Here is a 19,740-nt window from a genome sequence, read left to right on the forward strand (position 1 = left end):
GGTTTTCCAAGGCTGCACATCTTTACAGGGACAGCTCTGCGTTCTCCTGAAGAACTGCTGGTGTGTTTGAACCCAGCACCAAACCCACAGCGCCACAGGGTCCGGGCCTTCAGCTCTGTGCTGTCGGATGGACTCCTTCTTTCCCGGCCTTAGATGGTGACCTTGGAAACCCCTTCTCTAGAACTCTGTGTTCGTCTCCGAGCTTGGCTTCTGCTTGCCCTGGCCTATGTCATTTCCAGGTCACGAGGGGCACACCCAGCCTGTCTCCTCACTTGCTCTCCAGGTCTTCTCAGGGGTCTCCCTGAAGGATGGGCAGGCAGCACTGTAGAAAGAGAAGCCGTGTCCGCACCGCTGAACGGAGTGGCTGCAGGGTGACACAGGTGTGTGAGGCTGTCTCCTCCAGTTCAGACACTCTGCGCCTTCATCCAAGGAACCCAGGCTTTGCTTTCTCAATCCAGCCAGCATTTGTCAATCAAACCCCATCTCCTCTAGGACAGCAGGAAGCCAAACAAAGCACCGGTGTCCAGGGGTGTTCCACCACTATCAGGAAGTCTGATCTAAAAGCTAAGCCATTTTATTATATCAGAAGGGAAATTAAATCCTACATCTGAAATACTTCTTTAAGCTATGTTACCTGCCAGCCTGTAAGAGCCTTTTTCTTAGACCAGAAATAAATGAAGAAGAAACCTTGTCTATTGCAGTAAGAACACCATGACCTTTGCAAATCTTAGCTCACTTTCTTTAAAATAGTATTGTTTACATTATTTTCAGATTGGATCCAAATATTGCGGATCCCTAAGGTTTTAAGACAGGAGCTCTTCTCTAATTGGTCGGGTTGACCTTGCCATTACATCACTATGCCTAGCCCTGGAAGAGAATTATAATTTTTTAAAAAGCAAGGATTCCAGATAGCTTCAGAAGACATGGGATAAAAGCTAGAGGGAGAGGGGCCAGTATTAGATGAGGTTCGGACAGTTCAGAGATGAACTTGGAAGCGCTGTTTCCCCTGATATTTGGATCCAGGTGAATCATGCCATAATCACTCACTCCTACACATTTGTATAAAAGTCTACCTCCTCGCCAAACAAAAAAAAGGGCAACAGAATCGTTAACACGCTTTTTGAAAAGATGATAAGCAACAGACAATGCTATTTGCTTCCAGCTGCTCCGGGCCGGCAGAAGTTGAGAGCACCACTCACGGCTTCTCAGATGGAAGCTCTGCTTGATGGGGGCGGGGACTGGTGTGACAGTCCCACGTGTGGAAAACATGAACGGAGACCTCTGGAAAACCCTGTGGAATCTGCCTTTTCGTGCCCATAAGCCTCGTGGACTCTTGTGCCTTTTACATGTTTGCATTTTGCAACCGTCTCCTCCGTGGCGGTCATGCCGGGTATGCAGCCTGCCCGCCCAAAGCGCCCAGCGATCACTTAGCTTTGTCGCAGGGCATCAACAGTTTCATCAGCTGCCACGGAAAAGGGCTCCCTGGGTACTGCCATTGTTCTAGCATTAACTCAATAGACATGGTTAGCATTCTTTGAAATCTCTGTGTGTGTGTGTGTGTGTGTGTGTGTGTGTGTGTGTGTGTGTGCATTTCCAATGAGGTCACCACATTTCAGGAAAAACAGCCGGCAAAAAGACACAAGTCAGTTGTCAGGAAGTTAATTAGGCCTTGGTATGTGCACATGGAGCGGAAGCAGGTTTCTATTTCCAGAGGAAGGTTGGGTATAAATCATTGTATACCTAAGGGAGTGGGAAAAGCCTGTCTTTGGAGAGATGGTCAAGAAGGGCTCTCCCATGTGGATGGTATAATTTGAAGACTTTTCTGCTGACAAGCAGTGAGAGAAACGAGGTGGCCTCCTAAATTATCGTCTCATTTTATTGACTGTGAACTCAAGTCTTTGGATCAAAGGCCCTAAGTTAACGTGATAGTCTAACTACCACCAGGTGCCAATATACTAGCCTTATAATTTAAAAAAAAAGTAGAAAGGGGACTGAGGCAGGGAAGGGACTTTACATTTTCAGAGTATACTTCCTCACAATTACCTCACTTAATCCTTACCATTAAAGGAATTGATAACCTGCCCAAGGTCACATGGCTAGACGATGTTGGAGCAGAAATTAGACCTGAGGTATAGCCAAAGCCATGACACTCCCTCCTAGAAGCACTAACAATTCCATTCTGAAAACCAAAACCAAATTCACTGCCATCGAGTCAATTCCAACCCTCTGCCACCCTACAGGACAGGACAGAGCTGCCCCTGTGAGTTGCTAAGGCTGTCATTCTTTACAGGGAGTAAAGATCCTAATCTTACTCCTTTGGACTGGCTGGTGGTTTCAAACTGCTGACCTTGAGGTAACCCACTTTGCCACCAGAGTTTATTGAGTACCTACCACAGTCCCTCACTGAGGATGAAACTGGAAACAAGTTAGTGATGGCTCTCAAATGCAGACATGTTGGGAAGCACCCCAAACTCCTTTATAACAATGCATACATGTCTGTGTGCGTGCAGCTACGTGGCTATCGGTATGTCTCTAACACTGTCTTCTTGAAGCTCTCTTCGGTTAGGAAGCCTCCTGAGTGGGACCCCGCCAGGTACCACTGTGACTGTTCTCCCTACAGTGGTTTGGACAAGCTTGTTAACTACATCCACATTTTCCTCTGGGCTCCCTCATGCAGTGTACTCTTCTAATTCTGCCCCATGCCTGCAGGTTGCTCTGTGCACCAGGAACTCTTACATACAGTAGAGACTCGCTCGGCCCGCTGGCATGGAGTGCACTGTCATTTATCCTTGAGTTGTGGATGCACCACGCTTTCCCATGCTCCTGGGCTGCACACTTCCATTCGCCCAGGTGCTGTAAAGCTGCCTCTGATCACACGATGGTTAACTTTCGTGCACTTGAAACACTTTCATATAAGTTTGGAAGCACCTTTAATGTTGAGAGAAGTGGTCATTGTCAGTATGGGAGGTTCATGTGTATGGCTCTCCCTGGAGGACAGGGTGAAATGGAGAGACCCTGAATTGTCCAGAACTTCAGATTTTCGAGTTAGGGGGATTCCCAAGAAACTACAGGTGTGTGAGAACATGAACAAGAGGCCACGTGCTCTTCTTGACCCTCATCTCAAACGGGTCATGTCTCACCTTTCAAAACAGAAAGCTGTTATTTCATCCAAGACTATATCAGACCCACCTGGGGACTCCTAAAAATACACATGGGAAGGCCCTTTCTAGGCCCACTGGAGAAGAATCTCCTGGAACGAGGTTAGCATGTGTCCACTTTGAAAAGGCACCCCAGGTCCTTGTGATGGATGGAAAGGTCTCGCAGGGGTCACACAGCACCACACTTGCCCTGTCGTGCTGTGTTGGTTGGGAGACCAGTCACGTCCAGGGCTGGTCAGTGTGGCAGCTAGCAGTGCCATCCAGAGTGAGTCGGGTTCATTGTTCATGTGGTGGCCTACCGGACCCTGGCTGCCCTTAGTCCTCTGGTGTCTGTCTGTGGGGTTTTTGGTGTTCTCTAATACCCCAACAGAGGAATAAATAAATACATTCAGATTAATTTGAGTTTTTATTGTTATGAGTTCTTTTAAAAAGTAAAGGGACTGAAGGGTACGGGTACAGGCCATCTCTGGTGTAAATCAATAAATGTGTCTCTGTATGTGAAACACAGACTTGATCATCGTGTGGAATTTACAGTGACCACAGGGAGCCCGTGCTTGCAGTTTGCATCCATAAAGCTCATTTCTTCTGGGACAGCACACACTGCCTAATTCTTTGTGGGGGTTTTTTGGTGTGTTTTTTTTAATCAACATTTTACAGAGAAGGGTGGACCTTCTTCCTCACCTACCCCCATTTTCAGGTGGTAAGTTGCAGCGCGTAAGGCAGCGTTAGGGCTTGAGAAGAGGCTAAATGTCGCACTGAACGTCGGTCACACTGCTGGAACACAAGGTTGGCTGGTCTATGAAGAGAGGGCCAGCTTGGGACCACTTTACCCCATGCTGACTTCCTGTTTAAGAAGACACTGTCCCCAGAGTCTCAAAGCTAGTGGGCCATAGAATACAAACCAGTAGAAGCGAACGCTAGCCACGTAGCTGAGCTTCCTTGTGTGCTGCCAGTTAATTGCTCTTCTTAAATTATACCTCTATCTTAAGCTGTGAAGTCGAGACATCTGGTTTGAAAAATACATTTATACACAGAAAAATCCATCTCTTGCTAATGCTGTTTTTGTTTTTGTCTCCTCCCTTCTCCAGCATGAAAGACTTTCTAGGTAAGCACCTTCCTTATTTTATATGCATGCTTAATGCCTGAGAGTAAATGTGTGTCTAATTAAATTAGCTCTGCATAGTTTTGTGATGTTCCTACATCCTCTCTGCCCTTTTCATGCCCACAGCCACCAGTCATTCAGACTTTTACCATCTCCTGACTCAAGCAGCGCAACTGCTTCTCAGCCACCTTCCTGCCTCCAGACTCTTCCCTTCCAAGTCGTCTTGCATAATGCCACTAAATTAATTTTCCTAAAGTGCCAGTTGGGACAGACCCTCGTCCAGGGACCTGGGAAGTTGTGTGAATTAGGCATGAGCCTTGCCCTTAAATCGCTACAAACGCCTGGAGAGACAGATAATCTCAATAGAATGTAGTACATGCCAAGACCGAAGTATGAACAGGTGAAGATGGCAGAGAGGCAATTAATTCATTCTTGTTGTTCGGGAAAGGCTTTACTGTGGACTTTATACCAGAATTGAGATTGAAATTAGATCCTGTCGGGAGGGAGGGGGAAAGATGAGGAACTGATTCCAAGGGCTCAAGTAGAAAGCAAATGTTTTGAGAATGATGAGGGCAACAAATGTACAAATGTGCTTGACACAATGGATGTATGTATGGATTATGACAAGAGTTGAACAAGCCCCCAATAAAATGGTTTTTAAGCATTTTTAAAGAAAAATTTTAAAATAAAGTGAAATTAGATACTGTCATTTTAAAATGGGTCCTATCCTGCCCATGCCTAGATGGTGCTCGATATGTCATGCATTAAAGGAGCTCAGGGCCAGTGAGCACTTGCTGAAGGATTAAGGATATTTCAGACTTTCTTATGGTTTAAGGGATGACAATTGGTAATTTTACTGGCTATGGGTACAAAATCAATATTCTAAAGAAGAAAATATTAGGGTTAGGAAAAAATAAATAAATTTTAAAAAGAAAATACAGATTAAGCAGTTCTGGTGGCATAGTGGGTTATGCTTTGGGCTGCTAACTTCAAGGTCGCAGTTTGAAAGCACCAGATGCAGGAAGAAGACTTTACTCCTGTACAGAGTTCCCACCTCAGAAACCCACTGGGGCAGTTCTACCCTGTCTTATAGGGTTGCTACGATTCAAGGTTGCTTTTTTAAGAACCAAGAGTTGCAATATCTCCTTTTGCACCGACTCTGGGAAATTTTAGTTACGGCGCCTGCGTAGTGCAAGGCAAACCAGTCTCCCCTTCTAATTGGTTGGGTCACTGAACTGGTTTCACCTTACTACTCACTCAAACACCCTGCCTCTGTGAGTCAGTGCTTACTCATACCCACACCCTGTGGGTTTCCAACACTGTTAACTGTTTACTGGGATAGAGAGCCTGGTGTTTCTCCCTCGGAGCTGCTGGTGGTTTCAAACTGCCCACCATGCGGATCGCAGCCAATGCTAAACCACTACACCACCAGGCCCCCGATTCACCTCACTACATATTTGACATTTATAAACTTGCATATATTCTTCCTCTGCTTACTCTCACCTCTCCCACCAGCCACCAGCTGGGGATAAATAATATACTTCTAACATGGCAGAAAATGTCTTAGTTTTGCAAAATCAGTAGAGAGTGGCACTTGATAATCTTTTGTGAGCTTTGTTTCATCATATTTTGCTGTAAAGCTATAGTGGTGAATACAGTAAAGTACAAAGTGGAGAATAAGCAGAGATAAAACCAAATATACATATCTATATAATATACATACACAAATATATATCATATTAAAAGATGACTTTCAACTCAGTGGGAAAGAATGATTCAATAAGTGATCATTGAGATAATTGACTACTTGGAAAAATAGTCTTCCCTCTAACCAATCTAACTAAATAAATAGATTATAGATGGGTGGAGGGAAGGTGGAGTAGAAAGGGGGAACCGATTGCAAGGATCTACATATAACCACCTCCCTGGGGGACAAACAACAGAAAAGTAGGTGAAGGGAGATGTCAGACAGTGTAAGATATGACAAAATAATAATAACTTATAAATTTTTCAAGGGTTCATGAGGGAGGAGGGAAGGGAAAAAATGAGGAGCTGATACCAAGGGCTCAAGGAGAAAGCAAATGCTTTGAGAATGATGATGGCAACAAATCTACAAATGTGCTTGACATACAATGGATGGATGTATAGATTGTGATAAAAGTTATACAAGCAAAAAAAGAAGAGTTGTACAAGCCCCCAAAAAAGATTTAAAAAAAGATTATAGATAGATTACAATTGTTAAGGAGGGAGGGGCTATCTCACCACAAAAACAGAAGAGAATTTTTTTATAATCTTTATATAGTAAATACTTTCCCAAGCGTGCTGCTTTTTATATGAAGATAAAAATTGCCCAATTATATAAACTTTACATCTTTGCTAGTCAGACACCATAGACAGAGACCAGAAGTAAAGTGGGAGGAATGTCTACACACTGTACCAAGATGGCTGTGAACGGCCTGCGATGGGATTGGCGGCATTGGCTCCCCCCGGCAACAAGGAAAGATGATTCTCCCCTGTCAGTCCCCCCCACAGAGGTGCTTTGGAGAATAATTCAGAAACAAACACTGGTAAATGGCCAAAGCCATTGAGCCTCCCAAATGATTTTAGACTGTCACAATCAATGACAGTATGTGTCTCAGGTTGGGAAGGATGAACTTCTCTGGGCTCAATATGGCTGTCTCTACCAACATTGAAAACATAGCCCTTGAACAAATAATTCTACTTCTAAAACTTTCTTCTAAGGAACTAATTGGAAAATCCACTAAGATTGACAGACTTCTACTCACAGTAGCATTGTTTATAAGTAGCTAAAAATATTGAAACAATGTAAATGTCTGTCAATTGAGGATTAGTTAAATAAATTATACAACCATGCCATAGAAGACTGCATGCATTCTTTTTTTTTTTAAATGAGGCAAAGCTGTTGTGACATATGTGGTAAGATGGCCACCATTACAGGGATAAGTGTAGAGGGGAGAAGGACAACAGTATGTATTATCAGATTTTATTTATATAAATATATAGCTTAACATTTATGTGCTTAAAATCCTGTAAGGAATTGAACTCCGTTATTAACTCTGGTTATTTCTTGGGCAGGAGTACATAATGACCTTCACTTTCTACTTTAGATATTTCATTATTAGCTTAAAAATTATGAGCATATATTGCTCTTATAATCAGGGAAATTAATAAAGAGATTTCTGTGTATAAAGACAAGGAAGAATGCTATGGAGCTCAGTTAGCCTCTCTCTAAGAGACACGGGCCATTAGTTCATTATTGAGGTCACTCTGACAGCTCCTCTACCTATCCCCCTCCTGGGGCCAGGGCCATCCCCCCACCCCCCGGGACTGAGGCCTGGGCTGCAAGCTCCACAGCTGTGTCTCTTTAGACCATCTGAGTGCCAGGAGCTAGGCTCTGCTGGCGTGCTCTGTACACAACGCAGTCCCACATGCAACCGTGTTTTCCTGGTGGGCGAAGAGTCTGAAGAAAGGAGAGACCAGTGATGAGGTTCCGGATGACGGTCGTCACTGCAGCAGGGAGCCCCAATCTCCAGGCAGTCAGTCAGCTGAGAGGCCATTCCCCCTAATGAACTTCCTGATAGTGAAAATAAAGCCAGAGTGATGCTTAATTGCTGGAAATTGAGGGAATCTCCTAGTCATGGACATAGCAGTCCCCAAGTGGAATACAGAGATAAAAGAGGAGAAAACTAGCTACTCTGGCCCTGGCGATGGTATCCCTGAAATGTGTGGGGTCCCCGCAAAACCGGCAGTACAGCTAAAGAGTGTGCACACAGTGCCTCCCCCTTCAACCTCCGACTCCACTTCCATATGTTTCTGATTCATTGACAGCTCATTGGAGTCCTTTTCCAAGAGCCATTGACATCCAAGAAAGTTGTTCTTAAAATGCACTCTGTTGAAGGAAACAGCTTAAACCTAAATTAATTTGAAAAGCTCTCCGGTTTAAGTCAGCACTTGGGGCCAAACCACCAGTTTCCAAATCAGTTCTGTTCTTTGGCACAGCTTAGCCCGGAGGCCCCCGGAGGCAAGCCAAGCGATTTCGGAAGATTCGTGCCTGCCTCTGCCCAAGCCTCCCGTCCGCCCCCCGCCCCTGCCCCCTGACTCCTTTGTTTTGCAACCCAGTTTCTACCTTTTGCTGCATTCCCCACAGGTTGGAATCAGGAGGCAGCAACCCTACAACCAGCGACTCGTATGACCGAGCCTCAGCGAGAGCCCGGCGGGAGGCGCGCCTGGCCAGCCTGACCAGCCGGGTGGAAGAGGACACCAACAGGGATTATAAAAAAGTAGGTGCTCTGATTCTCCTGCTCTTGGGTTACAGAGTGTGGGCCTCTGCCGCCTTTCCACCAGTGTTGAAATGGGAGCGTCACTGACAAATAGTAATGAATTCCTGGAAGGTTTCTTGACTTGCCTCTTTGCTCCAACAGCTAGATAGAGACCCCTTTGTATATTGTATTTAATGCAATAAATGTGTGCCTTAGAATTGGATTTTTAGAGGTGTTACAAAAAACAAGGCACTGAGAATTGCCAAAAGGAAGGGGGGGCAAATAAAAGGAATGCTCACCTGTCTGAGCTCCTAAGAATCATTTAGTAGACCGTTACTTCTTGACAAGCATGAAGATCAACTGAAAGCGGCTTAACCCACTGCCATCAAGTTGATTCTGACTCATAGCAAGCCCACAGGGCAAAGTAGATCTGCTCCGTGGGGTTTCTGAGTTGGTAACTCTGTACCACAACAGATGGCCTCATCTCTCTTCTGCCCGGCAGCTGGTGGTTTCAACTGCTGACCTTCCGGTTAGCAGCCAAGCATGTCACCACTGCCACCCAGGGCTCCTGAAATACTTCTTAGTGGTGGCAAGACAGCAGTAATCTTCATCTGGGCTTGGATAAAGCAGCGATCACTGCGCTCTTCATTCCTGTGGCTCTTGCGGGAGAGTGCCCAGCGCCAAGGGCAGCCTCGGAAACCCCTGTGAGGGGCTTCAGATGCTGTTGGGGAAAGAATGTTCTTGTTAGCAAGACATTTGTTAAAGCAGAACTTGAATAAAATTAATATACTCACTAGTCTGGTTCAAAAATAATAATTCCCTTTGGTATTGGGGGCGGGGGTAGTGGTGAGTCACGCTTTTAATACAGGCAAATCCCCATCTGAGGAAGCAGGATGGTTGGTTTCCCCACGATGCATGCCGTGAATGTTAGAGCCTTGTTGTCCTCGGTCTTCAGCGTCTGGGACTTGGTCCCTTTCGAGGAGCAGGACGAGTTGGCTGAGTGCCTTCTCTCCCTGGACTCTGCATCTCCTCATCCACCACACACAGGTGGCTTGGGCCAGAGAGCCCAGACATTCTCATGATGGAGAGATGTGACTTCTTACCCTGGAAGCAAGCACCTCTGCTAGGTGACCTGATTCTCTCCTCTCTCCGCACCCACCTCCCCAGCTCTACGAGAGTGCCCTAACTGAAAACCAAAAACTGAAAACGAAACTCCAGGAGGCCCAGCTGGAGCTCACAGATGTAAAATCCAAGCTAGAGAAGATGGCCCAGGTAAGTGGGGAGAAGAGGTGGAAAGGTGGGGAGGGTGGCAGGGTGAGTGCACCAGGAGACAGGCTAGACGAGAGAGCTAGTGATGGGAAGTGAGAGTCAGAATGCAGTCTCCCTAGACACAGGGAGCTGCAAGCTTCTTGGATGCCAACTTGATGGCAGTCCCCAATCTGTCAGTGTTTAGTAAATTCACAATTGATAGTTCAGTGAACAACTCCCAGTGGGCCAAATGCCTATAATTAATGTAGATGGCATGCTTATTAGGCTTTGTGTCTCTTCACTCTGCTACAGAGGAGTCCTAACGGACTTCTCCCTTGTTGCTCCTCCTCATGCCTCAGTTCAGTTAATCTGCACATCACTGACTGGAGAAGGGTCCGCGAGACTGTTAAACCCAGGGCACAGAGGCCTAGAGAAATTGGTGTTTATTAGATCAATCCAGGGCAGCGTTGGTCCAATAACATAGGCTTAAGTCCCAAAGCAATGATTCTGTTCACTCCATATGCTGCCTCCCCAAGCCACCACTGTCCTTCAACCTGGCAGTCAGGAGGCTTAGTGGCCAAAAGACACACCATTTCCTCTCACTGCTGGGTCTGGTTCAATTAGATGGGGCTCGAGCAGGTGCTGGAGGTAATAACGCCATCATCACCTGCAGAACACACCCTGCAGCTGAGAGCTAAAGGACCTGCTGGCTTGCGTTGTTGCTGAGTTAACAGCAACCCACTTGAGTTACTGCCCTCCTGAAAGGCCTGGGAACTAAGGCTGCTAAAAACAGAAGTAAAAATACTCCTCACCCAGAGGACATGAAATGAAAACCAGAGGGGGCTAGTTGGCTCTGGCCGCGTGACACAGCACAAATAGGCAGACCAAAGTGCTGGAGCTGGGCTGTGCCAGGTACATGGGATCGAGAGGGCAGAAGATTGAGTGCCTTCTGAACATGTTGCAACCGTTCTGGAATGGGGTGAGCTGGGGTGCCAGCACTTGGAAGACATCACCACCAAGCTGCCTGGCATCCCAGCAGGTCAGCCAGGACACTGGCTCTTTCTAGAGAAGGGCTTAGCCAGGCATGGAGCAGATGACCTGCATGGGGGCCTGGAGAGGCATCCCCTTCTGCCTAGGTGGAGTGGTTGAACGTGGCCCTAAGACAGGGAATTCCTGAGAATCCTGCCTCACACCGCTAATGACTGCACTGACAGCAGCCTGGTGGGACAAGAAAAGTCAGTCACTGAACAAGAGCCCCCCCACACACACTCCCTGTAGGGAAGGGGCCGGAGCTGGCAGTCTCTTGACCCCAGTGTTGCTGAGCAGGAAGCGTGCTGCCAGTTACCAGCACATGATCCCCACTGGTGATGACCGTGTGCATCAGAGGCAAGCTGCGCCCTGCGGGCTTTCGAGGTCCATGTCGATCACCAGGCCTTCTTCTGAGGCACCTCTGGGTGGACTCAAACTTCTGATTTCCTATTGGCCCGGCGCTCTCACCACGTGCGCCCCCGGGACTCATGCTCACAGGCATGGCAGGGTGCCGCTGAGTCCATTCCAACAGAGTGGAGCTCTCTCGGCTACTGTCTCTAAGGGAGCAGGTCTTTTCTCCTGCGGGGTGGCGGGTGGGTTTGAACCACCGACTGTTAGCTAACAGCTGAGTGCTATTCACAGTGGACCCTCAGAAAACACCTAGGGCTCATCTTCCACTTAAATTGTGTCACGTCATCCATGGCTGATGATGCGGAGGGTCTGCTGGTTCTCATTCGTTATCACTGGGACTGGTAAATGGAAAATTATGGCGCAGTCCTGAGGAACCCAGGTTCACCTGTCCCCTGCTCCCCCGCAGCAGACGCCTCTACAGCGAGCGAGCTCGTTTCCTGGCACCGTGGCAGCCAGCAGCTGACAAGCTGCTGACCGTGCCACACACAGAGGGCCTGGAAAGGAAGAGCAGCCCCGCCGTGCCAGGGGAAGCGCTCTCGGTTCCAGCCAGCTGCTCTGCTGCTTGTCGGGCTGGCCGCAGCCTGGCCACCTACGAGTTACTGAAGTGCAGATGAAACGCTGCTGCAGCAAGCCTAGGCTGTGCGGCTTAACCAAGCATGGAGCTGTTTGGCCGGCACGCTGAGAGCAGCCTGTCGGCCCTGCACACTCGTGTGGAGACAGCTACCACACTGACACACTCTGTACCTGAAAGGTGTGCCCTGACTCTAAGGCGCTGGACTTTTTCTCCCCCCAAAGAAAAGCTAGCTGTTCTTTCTATAAACGAATCTTGAAAACGGTCAAATCGTTACAGCTTCTCAGGCCGAGGAAACAGACAAGTGGGGGGCCTGAGCAAGCCACAGGATCTGCTGCTGCGTCCTTTCTCTCCCTCCCTCCCTTGTCCTAGAAGATGCCGTGTCAAGGCAGACAGCCTTGACCTTCAGACAGAAGAGGCAAGGCAAGGGGAAGGACCAGGATTCCAAGTGCTCACTGCAACTTCTGACTGTCCCTTATTGACCCAAAGAGGACAGCTGGCGTAGTTCCTGTGCTCATTCGCTGTTGTTGTCGGACTCCAGGCATAGTAATAAAATTAGAATAAAAATAACCATATATACTACATGCCTACTGACTGTTTAGAAAGCTCTGTTTTGCTAAGTGCAAAGGGCCTCAGGCAAAGCAGCACACCACCAAAGGTGGCCCTCCTCCTCAGCATGGAGCTGTCTTCTAGCCCCTCTGCAAGACGCAGTGGGATTGAAGTGGGCAATGATCTAAAATAAGCTTTGTAACTGATTTTTAAGTTGTGTCATCTTTTATTCTAATAAAATGGTGCCTTACCTGGAAACACAGTGTATAGATAGGACAGAAAAGTGGGCTGCTCATTTCTGACCAGAGCAGATCCTCAGGACACACAGCCCCCATGAAAACACTTCTCTGAAAGAAGGACTCAGGTCCCCAAACAGAAAGATGAACTGTGCAGGAGAGTGCCCTGGGGACCCTCCGAGCGTGGACCCCAAGGCCATGGGGTCAGAGTGTTTTAAACAAGAAAGGCCACTTTTCATTTCCTCAGATGTTGAATCAAAAGAATGGCGAGGGAGGTGACTTGTGGGACAGTGGTTGGAACTGAAGAACTAGCAAATTGCATGGTGGTAGTGGTGTCTGTGTGGGGGGGGGGGGGTGCAATTATTGAACTTGTGTTTTAAATCTCAAGGAAGAGTACTCACCTCAAAGGCAGAAAATGTTAGGCTTAGAGAGCTCTCAGAATCCATTTGCCAGGGACCCCCACTGTAGTGCACACCCAGAGCCCTACCTTCCATTTCTGGGTGTCCAGTAGCACAGTTGACCCAGCCTGGGGTGCCACTACCCTGAGACAACTTGAGTAACAACTGTTTTCCTTCGGCCTCAGCAGAAACAAGAGAAGACCTCTGGCCGGTCGTCAATGCTGGAGATGGAGAAACGGGTATGTGAGTGAGTGAGTGAGTGAGTGTGTGTGTGTGTGTGTGTGTGTATCCTTCCCCTGTGTTTCATCCCCTCCTTTGGCCTTCTCTAACTTTGTTGTTCAAGCCAGTGGAAAAAGTACATCTTAAGAAGGCGGGAATTCTGTCACATTCCATTGCTGGCTTGATAATAAATTCTTTTTGTCTGACTCTGGGCAGCAGTTTGATTGCTTGTCCTTTTGGCATCCTCAGATGGTCAGCACTTTGCACATACTCCAGGCGTGGGGGTGGGGGGAGAGGTCAGCCATGGCAGGAGCTGTCCTGCCTCCCACCCACATGCATGTGCCCACAATATGTTTGTATGTGCTGTAAGCCAGCATGCGCACACCAGCTACAGGGTCTCCCACCCTCCCTGTCACCTTGAACAGAAAGGAAGTCTCAGCAGGCTCCTGTGCCGTCCATTAGGGCACATGACCCCAACATGAGGCAGCAGAGTCCTGCCCTCAATCTGGCTGATGGGCAGCATTCTGGGTCGCTTGTTGACCTCCTCCCACTACATGCAGAATATTTTTCAGGGAGTTGACGTCCTTTGATTTTGAAAACTTAATTAGATCTATTGATGAACTCTAGCTTGGAATTGACCCTAGGAATATGTATCCCCATCTGCCTATTATTGTCTGTTTAATTTGGAAAGCAGCTTAGTTTTATTTCCTTGGCTTGTAACCAAACCTCCTTGGTATCACATCTAATCAAGGAGTCCTCGTTGGGATCAGGCCACGTCAGGGTGCAATTGCTGAGAGGGAGGGAGGGAGGTTTGGAAGACAGGTGCTGCTTCTTCCTCATCCATGATGATTCTTTCCTGCTCCCCATCCTGAGGGAAGCAGCCCCCTAGGAATGAATCAGGGTTGGGGGGCGCACTTCACTGAAGACCTTGGTGCCTTGCTGTTAACAGAGAGCACCACATGCCACAGGCAGACCTTTGAAAGTCCATGAAGTCCTGAACTGAGCAGAGTGGCCTAGAGTGCCTGACCTGACCCTGTTGGCAGATCGGCAAGTGATTTCCCCCCACAGGTCTTCCACTTTTCTGAGAGATGATGTAGATCGTGTGATTTTTATCAGTAAGTAGCTCCAGAAGTGGCGGGCTCAGACAGTGCCCGAGTGGGGAAACAAAGCCTGGCGGTGAAAGTGCTGAGCGCACGGCCACCGGAGGCCCATCTGACTCCACCCAAGGCCACTGGATGGTCATCAGCCCCCTTGTCTCTCCACAGGAGCGGAGAGCCTTGGAGCGGAAGATGTCGGAGATGGAGGAGGAGATGAAGGTATGAGGCAGTTTCCTTTCTCTGTGCGCCTGCCCTCTGAGTGCCTGCTAAGACTGACTGACTGTGCCTTGGCCTGCCCCCTCCAAGTCGTACTGCAAACTCCTCACCCTCCAGACGCGATGGTGTGTGGAGAAGAGCCGAGTCTCAAGTGCACGCAGCAGCCACTGAGACCACCTCAGAGCCCTTCTGGGAACAAATGTGGCTTTAAGGGACTGCAGGGGCGTTTCCTCACGGGGCTGGATGAAGGGACCAGAGCAGGGGCACCTGCTCTGCAGGGGCACCTGAGCAAAGCCTGCACTTTCCTCCCGGGCGCCCCTCCCTGCCCTTTGATGGAAGGAATCCAGCTCAAGCCATTCAGCAGAACTAAGGTTGATGCCTGCCCTCACCCACCCCCGCAGAAATCTTTGGAGCTGCCTGATGCTCTCCCCATGGAATAAGCTCATGCCACCAGATAGACTTCATGACCCCTGACTCCACCGCCAGTTTATGGGCACTGTCATCCTGGGCAGTTGGTGGGTACTAAGAACTTGAAATCTACCCAAAAGAAACACTTCACTGCTGCAGGAGGGGCCTGGAGCTGCTACTGGGAGCAGGCCTGTGTGAGCTGACCCCGGAGCGCCTGAGGCCTGCAGTGCCCAGTGCCCCATGCGCCCCCGTCCCAGTCTCGCACAGCGCTCGCTCAGCCTTCTCTCGCTCCAAGGGTCACCTTTCACTTGCTATAGCTGGGGCTCTGCGCCCAGACACACGAGTCCTGGGACACAGGAGTCCTGGGACAGTAGTCGCAGAGCCAGGCCTCGGAGTGAGCAAGCACCCCTAATTTGAATGCGGAGCCCTGTGGGGAGAAGTTTACTGTTCCAGGGGCTGCCTGTTTACTGGAAGAGCTTTGTGGAGCCTGACAGGGTCATTGTTTACACAAGGCCCAGTGCTCAGACCTGTTGATTTTTCTCTTTCCGGAAATAAGGAGAGATGCCAGGCCCTGCCCAGCATTCCTTACCGCACCCCCACCCCCCACTTGTCAGTATCACATCTGTGTGATAGCAATCACATAGAGCTTCTTTAGCGGTACCTGCCACTTTAAATGCTCCCAGTTGACTCACAGCAGGAAGCAGAGACTCCCTGAGATGGAGGGGTCAGTGTGAGCTAACACCCTTAACCTGCCCTCCAAGCCCACCTCACCTCCACACAGAGGCATTCCGGCCTGCTTGGGGCAGTGCATCGGTGGAGCTAAACAGTTCTTGATGAATGGATTTCCAGCTCAGCTCTCACTTAGATGGGAACTTCTTCCTGTAGTAAACCCCCCTCCCCCGAGTGAGACCATCTGTACCTGCTGCTAATCAGCCGTCGGTGATGCTCATTAAGAAATGGCCTCCGTGCTGATGAGGAGCATGTAAATAAGGCCAAAGTTGGTGTCCTCCAAGAGGACCCAGGGGCCCAGAACAGACCCACCATCATGGAACCCTTGGCTTACACACCTGGCCCAGGAAGTGCCCAAAGCTAAGGTGGGGTCCAGCCCTCACATCCTGCTCCCCCTGCTCTGTCACATCAGGCTACGGTTTCCTAAACAAGGTCATGCTTTTGTGCCTTCCGCTTCACAACAGAGATGACACTACAAAAAAGCGTGTGCTCTCCCAGCCATCTGCCAGCCAACTTCAAAATAGCATCTCCATGATTGGGCAGAGCCACATCAAGACTGGTTAGCCCCTAACCAGCCAGCCAGCCAGCAGCTAACTTGACACTGACTTTTCCCTGTGTAGGAAGACCCATCTCTGGGGGGTGGGAGGGAGGGAGGGAGTGGCCTGTACTTGCCATCTTGCATCTACATGGCAGGCCTACCTACTTAGGAGCCCCAGGGCACAGAGAGTGTACATGCTGGGCTGCCAACCGCAAGGTGGATGTTCTGAACCCACAGCTGCTCTCTGTGGGAAGATATGGTTGTCTGCTCCTGTAGAGATAGATGTACAGCCTCAGAAACCCCAAAGACCAGACTCTGCTTGATGGGGTTACTATCGCGGCAAGGAGGAACCAGCTGGATGGCAGTGGGTTCATTGGTATATATGGAGTTTTAATCCATTTCTCTGGAGACAAAAACTTCAATACACAGATGCCAACCTGCAGTTGGTGTGAGTAGTCCTGGAGGAGTCTGAGAATATGTGTGGTTAGCCCTGCAGCTCCTGGTGACCTGAGTGTCTGCACACTGCTGACCATCTGGTCAGTCTGGGAGCCCCCAGGCTTGTGGCCTATTCAATTCATAGCAAGTCCCCACACCTCTCTGGGGCAGTCTGTAGGGCGGGGTTAGTAAAGGGAGGCTGGTGCTCAGCTGGCTGCTGGCCTGGGTTGGAAGGTGAGGTGGGAGGCCTGGAGATGGGTTCACCCTAGGGGGCGTGGGACTCTGGGTGGGTGTGCCTTCTGGCTCTCAGAGAGGTAAGTATTCCTGAGTTGTCCGAGCCTGGGCTGTGGCAGGACAATGTGCCACACTGATGGGCGTGCATGTCGCTGTGAGCCAGGCCTGTGCTCATGTCGGCCCCGGTTACTGCCCTTCCCTTCCCAGGTCCTTGCATGAGAGGGGCCCAGCAGCCAATCGCCTTTGAGCTTGGGCTTGGATTATTCCTCTTATTTACCCTAGAAACATTGGAGCCTGCCCCCGCCCTTAAACTTTAAGCCTGCTCTGTGCTCTGTCCCCTTCTCCATCCCCCGCCTTCTAGTGCTGCTTGCTGTGGGACGCCCGCATTGTGTCCTGCCTCTTCCCCTCATGCAGACACCTTCCAAATTCCTCCACTTGGATCTGCTGGCATTGATATGTTGGACGGAGTCACGTTTGTAGCTTGTGTTGACTATTACTCCGGGAGGCAGGGACCACTCAGTGATGACAGTGAGTGGGTTGAAAGCTTTGGCCCATTATAAATACCAAAAAGGGTGAAAGCCAGGAACTTTTCTTTGGTTCTGAATTTGGCCCCTAGCCATCTCTTTTTTAAGTTTTTCCATTCGCTGCCCCATGATCTCGCCAAGTGCCCATGCCACAGCTTAGCTCTGTGCAGTGGGGAAAGAGGACCTCTCCCCCTCCACCCCACCCCCCACCCCAGTGGCTCCGAGGAACTCTTGTGGCTGCCTGCTTTTTCTGCGCAGCGGCCAGTCTCCCTCGGAAGGGAGAGAGCCAGCAGTTTGTCTCTGCTTGTTTTCCTTTTCACTGTTTCCCGCCCCCACACTACCTTTCATTCCCGTGCTTCCTCGCCCCAGACAGTGATAACATCACTAACCCTCCTCATCCATGGAGTGCCAGGGCTGACCACCCTCACTGCAAACGCCATGCCCCTGACAAAGCCCTTCCCTTCCTCCCAGACAGCTGGGTCCTGCAGATCCCTATTAGGAAGGACAGTGGAGCAGGCAGGCTGGAAGTCAGTCCCTTAATAAAGTCTCTGGATCCCTCCCTCGTGGGCTGTCGGAAGAACTGGTGCTGCTCCGTTTGCCACACTGGCAGATAGTAAAGGCCGGACGAGCACAGCAGTCCACCAAGTCTGGGTGGCTGGACCTTTTGTGATGCCCCATCTTGTGTGCACAGCCAGAGAGAGCCAAGGCTTTTTTGTGAGCAGCACCCAGCGTCTCATGGCTGGGAGAGAGAGTGTCCTTCGCTGTGAGCTACAGGCTGCAGAAGACCATACAGCAGGCCGAGGCCACTTAGTGGTTCTCGGGTCCTGAGCGAGCTCTGCCTGCAGCAGAGAGAGCCAGGGGTTAGTGAGGTGACCTGTAAGGCTGGGGAGGGGTGAGGGGGCAGGGGCCGCCAGTTTGGGTGTTGTTTTGGTGTGGGTCACGTTAACCTTCCAAACAGTACAGTTCAGATCCCCGCCCCCCTCGCAAGCAAAACTGCCTTTACCACAGACCCCTCTTTTATTCTCCTGTTTGTTTTTAATGATGACAAATAAATAGCATACGAGAAGGACCTAGAAAGGAAACCAGTGGGAGCAGGAGGTGAAGTGTGGGGGAGAGAGGAGACCAGCAGCTGGATTTAGGGAGGCCCCAACCCCAGATCCCCACAGAGGGCGCTGAAGGAGAGCCCAGATTAACCTGAGGCCGCAGCTCCGGCCGCCCCGGCTGCATGGTGGGCCATCCTCTCCAAAGGCAACCCAGATGAGCTTGTCTCGGTGGCTGCTTCCATCTGGTGGCCTTCAGCATCTTTAGATGGAGCCAAGACTCACACACGGCAGCTCCCCTCCCCTCTCATCTGCCTGCCTTCCTCACTTCCTTTCTTGCATGCAAACTAACAACAAAGACAAAAAGTCACGTGATCTCTTTGTCCTACTTTTATTTCCTCTGGTCTGTCTTGTCTCTCTCTGTCCTGTCTGTCTTTCCCCTCCATGTTTCACCCTCCACAGAACCTCCACCAGCTAAAACAGATCCAAACCCTGAAGCAGATGAACGAGCAGCTGCAGGCCGAGAACAGGGCTCTGACCCGAGTGGTGGCCAGACTCTCCCAGTCCATGGAGTCCTCCGAAACCCAAGAGCTCTAGCCCCACCCATCCTCTCCACCTCACTCCCCTGCGCCACTGCTCCAGGCAGGTTCCCTCTCCTCGATGGGCTCCGACCCCACTCCACCAGGGCTGCCTCCGGCAGGTGCCTACAAAGGTTGGTCTCGAGCTGGAAGGTGCCAGGGCCGAGACCGTGGCTGGGTTTAGCCCAGGGGGCTCGCTGGGCTAGCTGCGTCGTAGGTAAGGCTGTCGTGCCACGATATCTTGTCTCTCCCCTCGCCGCTGAACCTGGATTCTCTCACTGCTATGCCTGCCTGGGCATTGGCCACATGGTGAGCATGTGCACATGCCTTTGGTAAGGTCATTGCCAAACCAAGACCACTTTCTTTGGGATGAGGGCCAGGGGCTGCCCATAGTCCCTGCGTGCCTAGGGCAGCCTGTGGACTCCACCTTTTGGGTGAGCCTGGGGTCACCTAGGCTAGGGGCTCTCAACTCTGGCTACACAGTAGGAGCTTTAAACTAGAATATATATATACACACAATCTCCCAGTGCCTGTGCCCACCCACCCAAACCGGGTTTCAGTGCTCTTTTGAGACCCGAGTGTCACCTCCACGCTGATGGCTGTGTGTAGCTTGAGTTGAGAGCCACTACCCTGTGGTTACCAAAGAACCGGGCCCACCTCTGACACTGGAGGTCCAGGACTGCATGTGGCCCTCTCGCCCCACACCCCTCCCTGCCCAGCCAAACCAGCCTCTCCTGGCC

General features: G+C 50.0%; 1 protein-coding gene across 6 annotated transcripts in view; it reads left to right on the top strand.

Annotated features, from left to right (window-relative positions):
- Positions 1-19,740, top strand: part of PPP1R12B (protein phosphatase 1 regulatory subunit 12B) — a 261,922-nt gene that overhangs the window by 231,312 nt on the left and 10,870 nt on the right. For 3 of the 6 annotated variants that reach the window (XM_075528922.1, XM_075528946.1, XM_075528959.1), the window contains 5 exons: positions 4,247-4,263; positions 8,429-8,561; positions 9,708-9,812; positions 13,168-13,221; positions 14,467-14,517. In XM_075528922.1, the coding sequence (XP_075385037.1) occupies positions 4,247-4,263; positions 8,429-8,561; positions 9,708-9,812; positions 13,168-13,221; positions 14,467-14,517 (360 nt within the window). Of the gene's footprint in view, positions 1-4,246; positions 4,264-8,428; positions 8,562-9,707; positions 9,813-13,167; positions 13,222-14,466; positions 14,518-18,884; positions 19,054-19,740 lie in introns of those variants that run through there. The other 3 variants (XM_075528914.1, XM_075528939.1, XM_075528929.1) reach the window with 2 other exon arrangements.

Source organism: Tenrec ecaudatus, chromosome 1, assembly GCF_050624435.1.
Source record: "Tenrec ecaudatus isolate mTenEca1 chromosome 1, mTenEca1.hap1, whole genome shotgun sequence".
In the NCBI taxonomy this organism is placed as follows: domain Eukaryota; kingdom Metazoa; phylum Chordata; class Mammalia; order Afrosoricida; family Tenrecidae; genus Tenrec; species Tenrec ecaudatus.